The sequence below is a fragment of the Ovis aries genome, chromosome 19 (assembly GCF_016772045.2).
Source record: "Ovis aries strain OAR_USU_Benz2616 breed Rambouillet chromosome 19, ARS-UI_Ramb_v3.0, whole genome shotgun sequence".
Taxonomy (NCBI): Eukaryota; Metazoa; Chordata; class Mammalia; order Artiodactyla; family Bovidae; genus Ovis; species Ovis aries.
Window position 1 is genome coordinate 1,687,034 of NC_056072.1, and position 19,283 is coordinate 1,706,316.

The 19,283-nt window shown below is 47.5% G+C and overlaps 1 protein-coding gene across 6 annotated transcripts in view; it reads right to left on the reverse strand.

Moving 5' to 3' along the window:
• Window positions 1-19,283, reverse strand: part of NEK10 (NIMA related kinase 10) — a 283,289-nt gene that overhangs the window by 210,987 nt on the left and 53,019 nt on the right. For all 6 annotated transcript variants that reach the window (XM_042235756.2, XM_042235752.2, XM_060402044.1 and 3 more), the window contains one exon: window positions 5,949-6,033. In XM_042235756.2, coding sequence (XP_042091690.1) covers window positions 5,949-6,033 — 85 coding nt within the window. The remainder of the gene's footprint in view (window positions 1-5,948; window positions 6,034-19,283) is intronic.

Here is a 19,283-nt window from a genome sequence, read left to right on the forward strand (position 1 = left end):
CCCAGTCTTGGAGGAAACTGGAGAGGGACGGGCGTGGAGGGAAGCCCCGTGGGTTGGTAGGTGCAGAGAGAACGGAGTGGACAGGTGGGCAGTCTTGACATGGTTTGACCAGCTGGACATGAAGGCCAGTGGAGAGGAAGGGTGCAGAGAAGAGGCTTCACCGTCTACACAGCGAGGTGACAGGAGGCCAGGACAGGATAAGCCCAGGGAAGAGGGGGACACAGGCTGGGTTAGACAAGGAGGTGGAGTCCGACATGCTGAGCTGCTGGCGGTGTATTCAGGTGATGGAAGAACAACAGGCCCGGAAAAGTGCGCCGAGGGCAGAAGACTGAGATCTGGCATTGCTGACATAAAGAAATTTAAATGTGAAGCTTGGGAGACGCCACCAGGGAGAGACTCATGTTTAAGTGACTGGTCATGGTCATTCTTAAATGTTTACCTAGGCAAAAATATATCTATACAATCATAGGTGTTAACAGTATGGAACTGATTCCATGTTTCCCAAACCCTGACCTGGGAATAATGATTTTATTCTGTGCAATGAGTAGTACTAGGTGTTTGAAAATATTTTTGTGATCAAATAGTAGGTTGAACAGAGTGTAACAAATTATTTTATTATAGATTTAAACTCCTCTGAGCTTTAACGTGCTGCCGTGCACCACAGTCTCCAGTAGGAGGAGCTGCCCGTCTTCCCTGCATATGGGGGGTGAGACACACCACCTTTCACAGAGCACTCACTGGGTCCTGTGAGCGCCGTGTCCCGTGTCAGAAGCACTGTTACAAAACACAGGAAAAGGAGCGAGGCTGTACCACCACTAGGAAATGTCATTGCTACGCCCTCAAGCAGTGACCCACCATTTACTAAACAAGCAACGGGATAACTGTAGAACAAGACCACAAGGCACCCTCATCTCTGGGCTCAGCAGTCCCGGCTACTGAGCTCAAGAGCAGACAGGACTGCGCGCCTCCCCGGCACGGCCTGGGCTCTCAGGACCCGGCTCCAGACTTCCGAGCCTCGTGACCTGGAGACAGTTTCCATCAATCTGGACCAATGTCCTTGCTCTACCTATTCCCAGAGTTTCTCTCTTTTTAAAACCTTGACGCAATAACATAACACTGATAAGAACTAGAGCGCAACAGCACGCCCTGCGACCTAGTCTGGCGGCCGTCAGTCCAGCAGTGTGTCCGGGGCAAAGCGCCAGGGCCCTGGACACGCTGTCCCTGGTCGGGCAGCCAGCAGAGCACTGAGCTCCGAGTGCCACGTGCTGACCCGCCACCCACTCCTCTGCAGTCAGCGGTCCACGCTGCGCATCCCTCTATCCCAACAGAAGGTTCCCCTGGGCCTGACCAGTACGTCTTTTCAGGTGTTAGGAACTACTCTTCTAAAGGCTGGTAAAGGGAAAGGAAGCGTTTCCTGCCTTGGAGTCTGGAGGAAGGGTGGTGCCACTGACAGAATCTGCAGAATTCGGCAGTTTGCAGGAGCGTCAGGATGGAGAGGCCCAGGTGAAGTTACTGCCTGTCCCGAGCGCAGTGGGCTCTCGAACACTTTGGCCCCTGTGTTCCTTTATACACTTACAGATCACTGAGAGTCCCAGAGACCTTCTGTCTATGTGAGTTAATCTATTTTATGTACCGTGTATGTGTGTGTTCACTCAGTTGTGTCCGACCCTATGCAACCCCATGAACTGCAGTCCACCAGGCTCCTGTGTCCATGAAACTTTCCAGCCAAGAATACTGGAGGGAGTTGCCATTTCCTCCTGCAGGGGATCTTCCCAACCCAAGGATCAAACCTGCATCCACATCTCCTATGCTGGCAGGTGGCTTACGAGGGAAGTTCTTTATATTTACCACGTTAGACATAAAAAGTGAGCAATCTTTACAACACAAGAGCACACAAGCATGTGTTCCATCAGGCGTGAAGTACACCATCATCACATACCCTGTGGCCTCTGGAAGGCCCCACTGCACGCTCGCAAGAGAGTGAAAATGAATCACACTGGAGCATCACCTTTAAGACCATTTTGACCCTGTGGGGCCCCTGGAAGGGTCTCAGAGACCTGTAAGAGTCCCCAGACCACCCTTTGAGAACCATTATGCTACCATATCATCCCAACAAATACCTGGAAATTTGGGACTTAAACGAGGGGAAAAGTCTCAGGCTGGAAACATGTGCTTGTGAGCAAAGAACAACACAACCAAATGACTGGTGAAGCCAAGAGCTCAGGAGATAGGGGAGCCTATAACAGAGAAAACAGCTTTGGGGAAGGTTAACATTTCAGGGATTCCCCAGGGGCTCCGAGGTAAAGAATCTGCATAGGGGAGACACAGGCGATTCGGGTTCGATCCCCAGGTCAGGAAGATTCCCCTGGAGGAGGGCATGGCAATCCACTCCAGTATTCTTGCCTGGAGAATCTCATGGACTGAGGGGCCACAAAGAGTTGGACACAACCGAAGCAGCTGAGCACAGCAGCAACATTTAGGAAGGCAGAATTTTAAAAAGGAGCAAGTAAACAGCACAGAAAAACAGAAGGTGATGAGGAAGAGCTGGAGGTTTTCAGGATCAGTGAGAGGAAACAGAAAGTGTGGCAAGGGGCGCCAGGCTGCTGGAAAGGAGGCTGAGGTGCGAGGCGGGCCATCAGGCCATACAGCTCTGCTGTCTCTCTATTGCTGCGGCTGATGGAGATGTAGGTTAGGAGTTTTAAGTTTTTCTATTTATCGTTGATAAGCAATGTGCTCTGACAGCTCACTGTGAGCAGCCTAGGTAGATTTTATCCTGCTTGGAACTCCAACTACACTTGAAATCTCTGACACATGTCATCCTTTAATTATGAAAAAGGAAGCAATTTTGTCTTTAAAAATGGCTTCTCTTTCATCCCTTCCACTCATTTATTTCTGGAACCTTCATTAGGCATATACTGGAGCCTCTGGGTCAAGAGATGCTGACTGGATCATGGCCCATGATGGCCTTTTTAAATGACTTCCGAGAGGTCTTGGTGCACAGTATGCAAGGAAAAGCTCTACTGTTTATCAGCTGTAAAGGACAGGGAGCGAGTTCCATATAAATAGTCTGACCTTTCAATAAACGCATGCGGTAATGAAGGTGAGATCAAGGCTTGAAAGGATAGTGTGTCCTGAAAAGGGCATTTTTATGATAAGAAAAAACAGAAAGGAAGCCACTGACACCGTAATAAAGACAACAGGTGGAAGGCTGAGGCTTGGCAAGGAGGAGGGTTTTCTTCAGGAATAAGAAGGGACATAAAGGTGCATAATTGCCTATCAATGCAAGAGGCATAAGAGATGTGGGTTGGATCCCTGGGTCGGGAAGATCCCCTAGAGCAGGGCATGGCAGCCCACTCCAGTATTCTTGCCTGGAGAATCCTATGGACAGAGGAGCCTGGTGGGCTACAGGCCATGGGGTCACAAAGAATCGGACACGACTAAAGTGACTTAGCACGCATGCACAATGGTGCATAATAATCCAAACATTTCAAGCAACAAAGAAAATGTGAGCATTCCTGCTAGGATGGCCTCAGTTTTGCCTGTAAAACAGGTAACGCTGCAATCTGATAAGAAGTCCGGGGTAGGAGCGATGTGTGAGGAGCGGACATGGTCTGGGGCGGCCACTGCGGATCATGCGGCACTGATCACGGATTCACCAGGAGAGGAAAGAGAGGCCTGGCCTGGACATCTGTGAGCACAGGTCACAGTAAAGCCCAGCTATGACTTCGGCCAGAAATTCTTGGCAACTCAACATGTTAAACAACTGCTCTCGTATGTGGACAGAGTGCCAGGAGGAGAGATTCAGGGAACACCTCCTTCTATGGAAAGGCTGGAAATCAATGGGAGGTCTGGTTTAATGCATGTTTTTGTCATAAAAGCTCCAAAGCAAAGAGGTCACAGAATTCTTTCCTTTAGAGAGCAATCCAGTCAACCTTGTTCCAGCCCATCAAGAACTGGGTTAAGAAAGGGAATACTTTAGAGCCATCAATTTTCTGAGCAAACAGCATTTCTAAGGCAAATATTTTGCTAACTTCTATAAGTCCAAAAACTAGACCTCCTGCTAAAAATCCACCTTCTTCCAGGAATACTTATATTAATACCATACACAAGCTGTTCTTACCCAAGCTGAGGCCTATGGGGCATAGGGCAGGGGGGTGGGGGACAGTGTTAATATGACTCGGGGACAAGGAACCTCGGGCCAGGGGGAGAGGGGGCAGTGGCCCAGGCAGAGTAGGGCACACACCACCCTCACCAGCATGGTCCACACAGCTCTGTCTGGGTGGTCACAGGAGAAAAGGAAAATTCCCATAAAACTGTGAGCAACCAGGACAGAAAGTTTTTTGAGGAATGTCACATATTCAAATAACTGGTTTTCTGAACTAGAAGAACACAAAGCCATCTTAGAGTACAGAATGGGGAAGGGAGCAACTCTTCTAAAGAAAAGAGCAAAGCTACCATGAGTCCCAGGAGACTCAAACCAGAGCAGGTTCATCGCTGGCTAGCAGCAGCACACGTTGTTTTGAGTGCTGAGTTTGGAAAAGATGGCTATCAGGGTAATGAAAGGAAATAAGTCCTGATTCAAATAATAACTCATCAGCAAAGCTGAATCCAAAATAAATCCGCTTCAGAGTGGTCTGAGCATCCCAGTAGCTTATCAGGATGGGGCATAAAAGGAGATACCTCTTGGGGAAAAAAGCAATCTGTGAAAATGATTGAAGCATGTAGGAATGACAAGACCGCCCTTTAGATATTTAATGCTGGCAAGCAGAAACAATAATGGCTCATTAGCAATTTGGAGACTTCTCCAAACTGGTTGGGCAGTGGTTCCCCCAACCAGTAGCATCAGTGACACCTGGGAACTTGTTAGAAATGCAGATTTCCAGGTCCTCCCCAAACTTACTGAATCAGAAGCTTCCCTGGTGGCTCAGACAGTAAAGAATCTACCTACAATACAGAAGACCTGGGTTCAACCCACGGTCGGGAAGATCCCCTGGAGAAGGAAATGGCAACCCACTCCCATATTCTTGCCTGGGAAATCCCATGGCCAGAGGAAGCTGGTGGGCTACAGTCCCGGGGTCGCAAAGAGTCGGACACGACTGAGCGACTAACACTTTCACTTTCAGACACCAGCAATCATTAAGTGTTCCGAGTGTTTCTGATATACAGAAAGTTTACAAACTTTGCTTTATAGAAGCAGGAATCTTAGCAGCTGGGTCTGGAAGGACAACTTTCACGGACCAGGTGGTGTCAGGTTAAGTGCTTGCTACTCAGAGTGTTGGCCCTGGACCGGTGGCCTCAGTGGAACCCTGGGCCTCTGTGTATACCTATGGAGTCCACATCTGCACGTACAAGAGCCCCAGGTGATTGAAAGTCTGAGAGGCACTAACCCAGAGACATCATGCTTGACTGACCAGTAAGAGGAGTGGAGACTCCCGCCGACAAGCGCCTCCTCTGAGACAAGGGGGAGCCCCGTGCCCACCTTTACCTCAGGCTCTGAGGCTGGCCTCCGGGGAGTGCATGCGTCTGGGGCAGTTACCATGTGTAGGCCTGGCCGCTCCCCCTGTCGGCCCTGGAGCCCCCTAAGGAAGTCCCTGCTTGCCGCTGTTCACTTTGGCCGCTTGGCATCAACATGCTCCAAAGCGTGGCCCAGTGTACCCTTCTCCAAGCTGCCTATGGTTTAAAATGCCAAGAGACAATCCAAACACAGACCAGAAGTCAGTCCACTGCATCCCATAGATAACAGAATGGAAATGGAGAGATATTTCTGTCCCCACTAAATCACTTCTCTCCTATCGATTTCAATAGCAGGTAAGATACTTCCCAAACGTGGAAGCTACTGAATAGTGAGAGAGGATAAAAAGTTACCATGCTGTGCTTCAGAAAAGAGCCCACCAGTTTTTATTTCATCTTCAAACTAGTAAAAAATATTTTTATTTTTTGCAACCAACCTGATAACATGGATCCCTCATCAGGAGTCTCAGACAAATTAACACTCTCAGAAAATGAAGAGATGGAGCGCGATCAACCCACTCTCTGAAAGAAAACAAGAAAGAACATGTTTGTTCACGTTTGAAACCAATGAACCTGACAGTTCATGAACAGCGCAGCGCTAGGAAGGAAAAGAGAAAACAGCTCCGGGCAGAGCACTCATTGGCCTCAAGCAGTCTGCAGTGGGGACTGTTATCTGACACTTAACCCATTTTAATGGAAAACACTGTCATTACAAAATTGAGGCCCCCAGATTATTTGGTTCACGGGCCCTGACTGTCCCAAGAAAGGGCAGCCCCTGATCACAAGAAATAGCTAACAGGTTCAACTTCAAAAGGCTTGATACACTGATAACTTAGCATCGAATTAAAAAAAAAAGATAATACATATACACTAGAAGAAAATTATTTGTATTTTATTCTTAATCACATTTACTTTCTAATGGAGTGTGGACACTAAACAACTTCTCCCGTCCTGGAATGGAATCCAGCACCACCTCCATCTCCTCCCCCACCTGGCTCCCCAGGGCACTGGCTTTTAACCACAGTGGCACTGAAGGCTCAGCTACAGAAGAACGAGCCGCAGCAAGGGAAGGCGGTACACCTATAATCACCCAGAGCAGTCTACGCTGTGTCCGCCAGACGGTGCATCATCACTGTTTTCCCTGAGATTTTAACATATCCCATGGCACCCCTGGGGGTTCCAATCAGCCCCCGGTGCGCTTCAACGCGCCTTGTGGGAAACGTGGGGATAAAGTATTTTCTTAGGTCTCAGGTCGCTTTCCCCGGAAGCAGACTCCTCCGTGAATACTGGTGCGCACTTGAGTGACTAAGGACGCCAGGAGGCCTCCTGGAGTCGGGGTGAGGGGCAGGGGCAGGAGTCAGGGAAGGGGGAGAAGAAGAGGGGGAGTGGGAGACCCAGCGGGCAGGGGTCTGCTGTGCCAGCTGAACCTCCACTGACCCCTCGACCCCCGTGAAGGCAAGCACCTGGGCTTCCCTGCTCCCAAAACAGCTGTCACGGAGGGCACGGGTGGGGAGGGGGCACTGCTGCCCTCTGGGCCTGTGGGCAACGTGGACGCAAAGAGCCAGAGGCTGGTGCCGGGGCCCAGCCTCTCACACAGGCGCCACTGGCCAGTCCCGCCCCGAAGCCACATCACCAACGTGTCCGGGGGCAGTGGGAGCGCGGATGTCTCAGCGGGTTCCTGCTGGAGGGAGCAGAGTGGTGGGCGCAGCACCCTGCCTGCGGGCTCTGGGCAGCTCTCCGACCACTCTGGGGAGGAGGTGTCGTCTGCACACCCAGCACCCTTCCCCACTGCTGCACCAGTTAGACTTAGGAATCAATGAATTCTACCGGAAAACTTTTTTCGTCCGCTCCCACGGGGGCACCCAGGCTGCCGAGTGTGAATACTGCTAAAGACTTTTCTCATGTTACTCAGGGAAGACCCATCTGCCGAGAACGTTCAGGAACATAGCCCAGGCTGAGGCCCAGAGCTTCCCAAGTCTCCGCTGACAGCACATCTGAAACTCAGTGCATGCCCCTCCCGCCACCCGCCTCCAGCACACAGGCTTCACACACAGGCTTCCAGCCCCGGGTGCTTCCTTGTCTCCTCTACTTCACTCACACCCTTCGTCCAATCCCTCAGCACATCCTGTCTGCTCCAACCTTTAAAATCTCTCTCCATTCACACAAGTTTGAGGCAGGAGATAGATGGGCCTCTGGGCTGAGCAGCTGCAGTTTGTCAAGCAGAGTAGATTGGAGCTTTGTTTTCCCTGACAACCCAAGGACAAAGTTAGAGGCAGGAAGTGAGCTCTGAGAGGGAGCAGAGAAAACGACCATATCTATCACTCCCAAGGTAAAGGAAATCTTCCCAATTCCACACCAGCAGTAAGGATCCTTGGGGGTCAGAAAAGGTGGGCAGCACTCCACAATAAACGTCATACTCCCATTAGCCTTTGTGCTGGAATCCATCTTGGCAAAAAGACGCATATGAAGAAGGCCCAAGGGCAGGGCAGGTGTGGGAAAAGGAACAAGATAATTGGCCAGAGGAGAACAAAGACCCAGAAGAACTGCCCCATATAAATGGTTTACCTCCCTCCTCAAAACAGGGGACCCTTTCTGTCTGGGTGGGTGTTCCTGCTTTGTTTCTGTCTAAATACACAGTTTCTTTCTGTGCTCTCCCACATGTGGTGGTGCGCCTCTGAGAATAAACTTTGTACCCTAACTCACCTGGAGCCAGACATCCTGGAATGTGAAGTCAGGTGGGCCTTAGGAAGCATCACTACAAACAAAGCTAGTGGAGGTGATGGAATTCCAGTGGAGCTATTTCATATCCTGAAAGATGACGCTGTGAAAGTGCTGCACTCAATATGCCAGCAAACTTGGAAAACTCAGCAGTGGCCACAGGACTGGAAAAGGTCAGCTTTCATTCCAATCCCAAAGAAAGGCAATGCCAAAGAATGCTCAGACTATCACACAATTGCAATCATCTCACACGCTAGTAAAGTAATGCTTAAAATTCTCCAAGCCAGGCTTCAGCAATATGTGAACCGTGAACTTCCAGATGTTCAAGCTGGTTTTAGAAAAGGCAGAGGAACCAGAGATCAAATTGCCAACATCCGCTGGATCATGGAAAAAGCAAGAGATTTCCAGAAAAACATCTATTTCTACTTTATTGACTATGCCAAAGCCTTTGACTGTGTGGATCACTATAAACTGTGGAAAATTCTGAAAGAGATGGGAATACAGACCACCTGACCTGCCTCTTGAGAAACCTATATGCAGGTCAGGAAGCAACAGTTAGAACTGGATATGGAACCACAGGCTGGCTCCAAATAGGAAAAAGAGTACATCAAGGCTGTATATTGTCACCCTGTTTATTTAACTTATATGCAGAGTACATTATGAGAAACGCTGGGCTGGAAGAAGCACAGCTGGAATCAAGATTGCTGGGAGAAATATCAATAACCTCAGATATGCAGATGACACCACCCTTATGGCAGAAAGTGAAGAGGAACTAAAAGCCTCTTGATGAAAGTGAAAGATGAGAGTGAAAAAGTTGGCTTAAAGCTCAACATTTGGAAAACGAAGATCATGGCATCTGGTCCCATCACTTCATGGCAAATAGATGGGGAAACAGTCAAAACAGTGAGAGACTTTATTTTGGGGGGCTCCAAAATCACTGCAGATGGTGATTACACCCATGAAATTAAAAGACCCTTACTCCTTGGAAGGAAAGTTATGACCAACCTAGACAGCATAGTAAAAAGCAGAGACATTACTTTGCCAACAAAGGTGTGTCTAGTCAAAGCTATGGTTTTTCCAGTGGTCATGTATGGATGTGAGTTGGACTATAAAGAAAGCTGAGTGCCAAAGAATTGATGCTTTTGAACTGTAGTGTTGGAGAAGACTCTTGAGAGTCCCTTCGACTACAAGGAGATCCAACCAGTCCATCCTAAAGGAGATCAGTCCTGGGTGTTCATTGGAAGGACTGATGTTGAAGCTGAAACTCCAATAATTTGGCCACCTGATGTGAAGCGCTGACTCATTGGAAAAGACCCTGATGCTGGGAAAGATTGAGGGCAGGAGGAGAAGGGGATAAAAGAGGATGAGATGGTTGGATGGCATCACCAACTCGATGGACATGGGTTTGGGTGGACTCCAGGGGTTGGTGAAGGACAGGGAGGCCTGGCGTGCTGCAGTTCATGAGGTCGCAAAGAGTCAGACACAACTGAGCGACTGAACTGAACTGAACTGAACCCATATTTTTGCAGTTTTTATCTCCTTAAATCATTCTTACTTTCAAACAGAGGCAAGAGCCTGGTTGGCTTTGCTTCTAGTCTTAGTCCCTGGTGGAGTCGCAGCTAGGACTCCTGGCTTTTGTCCAGGATTCAGGTTCAAGGAACCAAGGGCAACTAAGATCCTGCTTCAAGACCACTCACTGTTGTCTGAGATCAGCTTCTCACTCCCTCATCCGCTATGACCCCGGCTCAAGCCTCCATCATCCTTTGCTTGAACTATTTATTTGTATTTAAATAAAGTGGGAGGTACACCCTGCAGCATGTGAGATCTTAGTTCCCTGACCAGGGATTGAACCCATGCCCCCTGCAGCGGAAATGCAGTCTCAACCACTGGACTGCCAAGGAAGTCTCTGCGGGAACTGTTGCAAAAGCCTCCCCACCTGCCTTCCTCGCTTGCATCTTTGTTCCAACTTCAGTCTTCGCATACCAGCCAAGGAGACCCTCCACAGACACCCTCTCTGCCCCGGCCCCGAGAGTCTCTCCTCTCACTCAGGCCCTGTGGCCCACAGGCTCCTTGGGACGCCTGGCCTCTCCACTGCCTCTTGGGCCTCACCGCCCCGCCCCCACTGCCCCCACGCGTGCCCTCCCAGTCACACTGGCTTCCCGCACCTTTTTCACTGACCCTCTCGCAACAGGGCTGGGCTGGGAGTCTTGCCTTTGCTCCTTTCTATGAAGCAGTGTTGGTAACGTTTGAACATTGGAACCTCCCACACAATTAGATAGATGTTCTCTGACATGATATGAGGCCAGTCACGTGTAGCTGTTCTAACTAAAGTGTATGTCACAGTGCAGAGGCCGTCAGCAAAGCACAGCCTAGGCTCCTGAGGTGAGGAAGGGACGCTGAGCACTGCCGAGCGCCGGACCTGCCTGCATCACCGAAAGGTGCCCCCTGCCAGGTGACACTGCCCTCCAGATTAGTCCAATGTGACGCGAGTGTTAGCAAAAAAAAAAAAAAAAAAATGTGTCTGCTATTTCTTACCTAGCCAAGAAGAACAGAGGAAGATAAAGCTGTTTCGGACCAGAATCCACATAATTCCCCCACCCTCTCCCACCCACCTGCACAGCTGAGTGAGTACATCCAGCAGAGTTAGGGTGCTTTAAACATCTGCCCCCTAGCCCAAGAGGAGCATTTACTTGAACTGCAGTCCCAATACAGCCCTTGCCCAGCTTGTCTGACATCGACCCCTGACCTTTGTTGGCGGCGGGGGGACGGTGGAATTCAGTTTGGAAAACAGTTGACTGTTTCTCGATCCTGAGAAATTCAACCCTGTCCCAAACCTGCACACCTCACACCTGAGTGCAAGAAACATGCCTTCTAGAAGGCAGATCGAGCATCTGGTTCCTCCACCAGAGGTATCACCCCAGCCCAGCCACTACTCTCCACCCCAAGCCACTCGCTCCTTCCATCCACTGACTCAGCTCACATGAAGGAAGCTGGAAATATGCTTTTCCCACAGCCTTATATTTCCAAGGATGTTTGCCTGCGTCTTATAAATTAGAGTCCCCACAAGAGGCCTGCCTCTGTAGATGGAGGTTGAACACAGTGTCTCAAGAAGATTGCTGGCTGAGAACCACTCTTCCTGCCACCACCAAGGCCCCTGGCAAGAGCTGCCCGCCACAGGTGCCAGCACCTCACAGCCCTCCTTCAATCTGGGCACCCTGACTACGACACCTCTGCTACTGGAGGCAAAGTTCAGTCTCTTCTGAAAATAAAGACAGCACTCAACCCTTCTGGGGCTTCCCAGGTGGCCCTGGTGGTAAAGAATCCACCTGCAATGCAGGAGCTGCAAGAGATGCAGGTTCGATCCCTGGGTTGAGAAGATCCCCTGGAGGAGGAAATGGCAACCCACTCCAGTATTCTTGCCTGGAGAATCCCACGGACAGAGGAGCCTGGCGGGCTACAACCCATGGGGTCGCAGAGTCGAACAAGACTGAAGCAGCTTAGTACACACACATGCAACCCTCTCCAAGGGCTGTAGCCAGACAGAATTATCCAAGGCCACAGTGGGAAGCTGCGCTATAGTTCATCCTAACTTCCTGCATTGGGGAAAATAATGCAAATTTGAAGTACATTTTGAATTTCAAACAATCACTTCTGGGAACCCTTGTCAGGATGTGGTTATTCTGAGACTCCTATTAGAGACAGAAAACCTTTCATCTCATAAGTAGAGGGATGGCGAGTGACTGGTTTCCCTTCCAGGTGCTGGGGTCAGCTAAAGATAGCATGCAGCCAACACTACACCCCAAAGATCTAACGGGAATAATAATCCAGTGGCAACAGCTGCTGGCAGCCTCCTGAGGTTTAATGCTGGCTGCTCTTCATTATTTAAGAGGAGAAGCCACGGGACACACTGGGAGGTGACTCATGACAAATCTGTGTGTGCCTGGAATTTTTCCTGTTAAGAACGTACAGCCTTCCTGAGGGAAGTCCATGAGCTTTCCAATGCTTTTTCATATTAAAATCAATATGAAAAGGTTTTTTGCTGTTCCTTCTCACCTCTAAAAAAAAAAAAAAAAAAACACCAGAATTCCAGAATAGCTTTTTGTCTTGTTTTCCTATTAAAGGAATGCAAATGAATGAAGAATTCTAGAAAACCTCAGGATTGAAAGTTCTGTTCCAAGCAAATGGCATTTTTTTGTCCTGCAACTTAGGACTGTGGCCTGAAGCTGTTAATATTTCTATGTGATTCTGCCCTCAGCTGTTGTCAATGTAAATAGAATTCCTGGTGTCTGGGCCCTGCGGGGAATCCTCCCTGAGCACTGACCTCTGAGGAGCACTTGTTCCCTCCATGGCTCCCAGCCTTTCACCCCTCTCAAGGACAGGGCCCGTTGGCTGGAGCTCTGCTGCCCCTGAGGAATGGCATGTTCTGTAAGGTGATACAGAGCTCTGTTCGCCAGGAGCTGGGGGACTAGGAGCCAGATTTTGAATAGAAACGACTATCCTAGCTGTTTCTTCTGCATGACTGGTGAAAGTCTCAGAGATTGAATGCTTTCAGATAGTTACTTTCATCACCTACCAGGATCCAGATGCTGTCACATGCCCAGGACTGAAGCCTGACACAACTATGCCCTGGTGTTCATAGAGGTTACCATCAAGAGAAGGAAGACCAATAACCCACACACAAGCAAAACTGCACATCAATTGGTGACCAGGGAAAGACAACAAAGCTAAAGGTTGAGGGAGGCCTGGGAATGCTCTTTCAGGAGAGTCAGAGAGACGCTTTCCGATAGGAGTGGCATCTGAGTGAACTCAGCAATGAGTCGAGGTCTGAAGAGCCAAAGACGGGAGCGTGTGTGCACTGATTTGTGCAAGGAAACCCTTGAGGGCTGAGCAAGAAGAGCAAAGACAGGGTCGTGGGAGCTGGAGTCACAGAGATGAAGAGCCAGTGCTGCAGGTCTTTGTAGACTAGGAGCAGGGGTGTTGGACTTTTTACTCCAGAAAGTCACAGGCAGCCTTTAAGCACAGGACTTACATCATGTGACAGAGACTCTGAAGAGGTCCTTCGAGACGTGCTGTTCGGAACACTACATGGAGTCAGGGTCAGAGCCAGGATCGTGGTCAGTGCAAGAGACTGTGCAGCTAGGACAGGTCAATACATGGGAGAGACTAGAGTTGAGAGGAAGGCAAGGTGAATAAGAGAAATCAGGAGTCCCGTTTTAGGTACGGTGATGCTGAGAGGCCCAAAGAAGTCTATCAATCAACATGTGAAGAAAAAGACATAGCAGGAGAGAGCTTGCCATCTCTCAGAGGACAGCTGACAGAGAACGTCAGAAACGGGTGGCTTTCCTAAGTGGGGGGTGTCCTCGGGACTGACTGATTTCGGCCATGTAAAGGGGGATCCAGAATGTGCTTTAGCTTACTGCCTGGTTCTCAGAAGCTCACGCACTGATGGGAAGCTGTCAATTACTGACTTGGTTAGGTTTAAAACTGGCTCTGGTGCTTATGTGTGGACAAACAAGGAGTGGTCCTCTCCTGAAAAGTTGGGATGATTTTAATTCTCTGCCTGTTAGAGACCTGGATGACTCTGTGTGTGTGTGTGTGTGTGTGTGTGTGTGTGTGTGTGTACATATAGTGTGCATATATAAACAACTTAAGCTTGGGGTAAACTCTAAATAACATTTTAGGAGAAATTAACATGAAATTCTAGTGGCAGAAAGCAAAGAGACACTGAAGAGCTTCTTGATGAAGGTGAAAGAGGAGAGTGAAAAAGCTGGTTTCAAACTCAATGTTCAAAAAGACTAAGATCATGGCATCTGGTCCCATCACTTCATGGCAACTTCTATTTGTGAGGAAAGTGAAAGCAGTGACAGATTTTATTTTCTTGGGTTCCAAAAGCATTGCAGATGGTGACTGAAACCATGAAATTAAAAGATGCTTGCTCCTTGGAAGAAAAGCTATGACAAACCTAGACAGTGTATTAAAAAGCAGAGACATCACTTTAGTCAAAGCTATGGTTTTTTCCGGTAGTCACATACAGATGTGAGAGTTGGACCATAAATAAGGCTGAGTGCTGACGAAATGATGTTTTTGAACTGTGGTGCTGCAGAAGATTCTTGAGAGTCCCTTGGACTTCAAGGAGATCCAACCAGTCAATCCTAAAGGAAATTAACCCTGAATATTCACTGGAATAACTGTTGCTGAAGCTCCAATACTTTGGCTACCTGATGCGAAGATCAGACTCATTGAAAAAGACCCTGATGCTAGGATAGACTGAGGGCAGGAGGAGAAGGGTGTGACAGAGGATGAGATGTTGGATGGCATCACTGACTCAATGAACATGAGTTTGAGCAAACTCCAGGAGATGGTGAAGGACAGGGAAGCCTAGTATGCTGGAGTCCATGGGGGTCACAGTCGGACATGACTTAGTGGCTGAACAACAATAACCTATCACATAAATGAAATAAACAAGCATATAGCGTTTTAAAAAGATTACAGGAAATACAATGTGAATTAATGTAGCTTTTTCTGGGACTTCCCTGGTGGTCCAAAGACTAAGCCTCTGGGCTCCCAGTGCAGGGAGCTGGTCAGGGAGGTATCCCACATGCCTCAGCTAAAGCTCCCATAAGCTGCAGCGAGGTCAAGGAGTGCTGCCACCAAGACCCGACACAGCCACAAAAATAAACACAAAGTGTAAAAAAGAGTTGATGTAGCTATTTCCAGGGTGCTATAAAGGGTAAATTTTCATCTTTTATAGTTTTCTGTGTTTTTCAAATTTTTATAGTAATCAAAAAATTTTAATGCAAAGAAATTCCACTTTATGAAGACTCTCAGTCTCCACGCTCTCCAGTAAAACCAGCATCAGTGGCTTGAGTTGGCAATAAAAGACCCAAGCTCTGTTCCTGAGGAGCCCAGCTCAGCACGTAGCAGGAGGAGCATGGGCACAGGGTCCTTTGAGCCAGAAGAGCCAGAAAGGCAAAGAGGTGGGGGTGGCAGGCTTCAGACAAGGATGGGCAGGGCCTGAGGCTCAGAGGCGAGAGAGAGAGAGAGAGAGAGAGAGAGAGAGAGAGAGAGAAACTTCCCAAGAAACAACAAAGGGTGCAGTCTGACCTTGGTGAGCCCGAAGGATGTGCTGGGCAGGAGTGAGAGACAAGGCAAAGGAGGAAGAAGACCTCAGAGGAAACTGTGAACCAGAAAGGAACTGGAGTTTTACCTGGACTAACAGGAGATTTTTTTTTTTTTTTAGGTATGTAAAGACCCAAACCTAACATGTTGGGGACCTTAATGAGCCTTTCTCTCTGTGCAATTTCTGGGACTGGCATGAGGACCTCTCTAGAGAGGTCTGAGCTCTCTGCACACTTCACCAAAGTGACCAGGGTTCTCTTTTCCTGGAGGAGAAAGAAGTCTTCAAAGGCTCCTACTGGCCTCTCTACTACCTGATGAGATAAAATCACAGAAAAAGCCACTCTTGGAACTTCCCTGGTAGCCCAGTGGTTGACTTGAACTTGTGGTGCAGGGCGTGTGGGTTTGATCCCTGGTCAGGGAAATAAGATCCCACATGCCATAAAGCCAAAAAAATTCTTTAAAAAAAGAAAAGCATCTCTCCACCACCTTGGTCTATTTTAAGAACTTAATCAAGACTCTGATGAGATTACTGTTTCTTCCAACCCTTTGGTCCCCGTGATAGCTCTAGAGAGCTGAGGCTGAAGATTAGGCAAAGCTCCAAAGAAGGTGCACTTGCCCTGTGGCCTTGATTCTAGTGTGGATGTGGACAATAGAGGTGTAAGCAGCCAACAAGTAACTACATAGGTCTCCTGGGCTAGAGGTCCCTGGGAAGGTCACAGAACACTTTACAGCATTTTTAATTGGATTGTGATGGTTTGGACCAGATATTTTTCCCTAATTCAAGCAGTTCTTGAGCTCTTGAGCAGTTCTTGTAGAGAGCACAAACAGCTTCCCAATCCAGACTTCCTAGATGCATTTCCAAAATACTTCAAATTTGTAGCATATATTTCAGGAAATGTGATGTAAAATAAGAATGCCAACTTGTTCTTATCAGAAAAGTGACTGCACTTATGGACAAAAAAAAAAAAAGTCAGGCTTAGTTAGATCAGGTGGTTCTCTTTTAACTGAACTTAAAGAACCTGGAACACACTCACTTCTATAAAAGTTACAGCTGGAAAAAAATAGTTACAGGTGGGAGAAGAGGCGATATCCTGGCAGTTACTAGGATCAGTTCAGTCAGTTCAGTTGCTCAGTCATGTCCAACTCTTTGCGACCCCATGAATTGCAGCAGGCCAGGCCTCCCTGTCCATCACCAACTCCCGGAGTTCACTCAGACTCACGTCCATCGCGTCAGTGATGCCATCCAGCCATCTCATCCTCTGTCATCCCCTTCTCCTCTGCCCTCAGTCCCTTCCAGCATCAGAGTCTTCTCCAATGAGTCAACTCTTCGCATGAGGTGGCCAAAGTACTGGAGCTTCAGCTTCAGCATCATTCTGTCCAAAGAAATCCCAGGGCTGATCTCCTTCAGCATGGACTGGTTGGATCTCCTTGCAGTTCAAGGGACTCTCAAGAGTCTTCTCCAACACCACAGTTCAAAAGCATCAATTCTTCGGCACTCAGCCTTCTTCACAGTCCAGCTCTCACATCCATACATGACCACAGGAAAAACCATAGCCTCGACTAGACGGACTTTTGTTGGCAAAGTAATGTCTCTGCTTTTTAATATGCTATCTAGGTTGGTCATAACCTAGATCTTTTAATTTCATGGCTGCAGTCACCACCCACAGTGATTTTGGAGCCCCAAAAAATAAAGTCTGACACTGTTTCCACTGTTGCCCCATCTATTTCCCATGAAGTGATGGGACCAGATGCCATGATCTTCATTTTCTGAATGTTGAGCTTTAAGCCAACTTTTTCACTCTCCTCTTTCACTTTCATCAAGAGGCTTTTTAGCTCCTCTTCACTTTCTGCCAAAAGGGTGGTCTCATCTGCATATCTGAGGTTATTGATATTTCTCCCGGCAATCTTGATTCCAGCTTGTGTTTCTTCCAGCCCAGCGTTTCTCATAATGTACTCTGCATATAAGTTAAATAAGCAGGGTGACAATATACAACCTTGACGTACTCCTTTTCCTATTTGGAACCAGTCTGTTGTTCCATGTCCAGTTCTAACTGTTGCTTCCTGACCTGCATACAGATTTCTCAAGAGGCAGGTCAGGTGGTCTGGTATTCCCATCTCTTTCAGAATTTTCCACAGTTTATAGTGATCCACACAGTCAAAGGCTTTGGCATAGTCAATAAAGCAGAAATAGACGTCTTTCTGGAACTCTCTTGCTTATAACTCTCCAGCGGATATTGGCAATTTGATCTCTGGTTCCTCTGCCTTTTCTTAAAACAGCTTGAACATCAGGGAGTTCATGGTTCACGTATTGCTGAAGCCTGGATTGGAGATTTTTGAGCATTACTTTACTAGCATGTGAGATGAGTGCAATTGTGCAGTAGTTTGAGCATTCTTTGGCATTGCCTTTCTTTGGAATTGGAATGAAAACTGACCATTTCCAGTCCACTGCTGAGTTTTCCAGATTTGCTGGCATATTGAGTACAGCACTTTCACAGCATCATCTTTCAGGACTTGAATAGCTCAACTGGAATTCTATCACCTCCACTAGCTTTGTTTGTAGTGATGCTTCCTAAGGCCCACTTGACTTCACACTCCAGGATGTCTGGCTCTAGGTGAGTGATCACACCATCATGATTATCTTGGTTGTGAAGATCTTTTTGTATAGTTCTGTGTATTCTTGCCACCTCTTCTTAATATCTTCTGCTTCTGTTAGGTCCATGCCATTTCTGTCCTTTATTGTGCCCATCTTTGCATGAAATGTTCCCTTGGTATCTCTAATTTTTTGAAGAGAAAAGAGAACACACTTTATTTATTTATTCTTTTTTTATTTTTTTGACTGTGACATGTGGATTGTGAGATCTCAGTTCAGTTCCTTGACCATGGCTTGAACCTAGGCCACCGTAGTGAAAGCCTGGGATCCTAACCACTAGGAAACAAGGGAATTCCTGAGAACCTACTTTAAAATAACCCCAATTTTCCCATTACAGAGAAGGGGACGTGGTACAATTAAAATATTATTGAGTTGACTAAAAAAGGTTGTTCAGCTTTTTCTGTAAGATGTTATCAAAAACTTGAAAGAAGTTTTTGACCAACCCAATAGTTTCACAAATAAATCATGAAACTTAGATATATTTTCTTTTACATTTAACAAAATTTAACATATAATGCAACGCTGACCTGATAACTGTAACAAAGCAAGAATGGGTTCGGCTGACACTTTTTGGCATATATTTTCTGACAAAGTCATATAACATGATCCAATTTCCTTGAATTCACTTTTTATTTCTGCAGCATAAAACAGGTTCATTTTTGCAAATATATTAGAAAGATCCATCCGTGTCTCCTAATGGCTTCTCCTAGTCTTTGCTATTCGAAACATGCTTTTCTGAATTTCACCCTGTCACCTTCCTGGTTAATACTCTCTTGTACAATCATCAAGCGGTCTGATTCTGCCAGGGCCTCATCGGTCAGGTCCTACCAGTTCAGCACCATGACTTGCAACAACTGCATGAAATTCTACACCTTCAGCCAGTTTCACAAGTTAGGCTATGTCTTATTCGTATTATGTTATAGAATGTTCACATCATCTGGCAATCAGCAGGGAACGGACCAACAGAGGTGCCTCAGAGGAGCAGTTACACAGAAGAGATCCTGGAGTAGAGGCTGACTTTATAAGCGGTCAGTTAACTTTTAATCCATCCACAGATTAACAGTTAATCCATCTTTTGCCCAATCCTACTTAGACTAGAACTGGATGTAACAATCTGTCAGCAGTGAGAGGATGACATGAAAGGATACTCTTGATGTTCAATATTCCTAAATTCCTTCTCCTCCCATGAGAGCAAAGACATATGTAATTATCTCTTTCTGGTTTAAATGTGCCAGTGTTGTAACAGTTTCCACTTCCCTACACAATCTCATAACTCTGTGCTTTC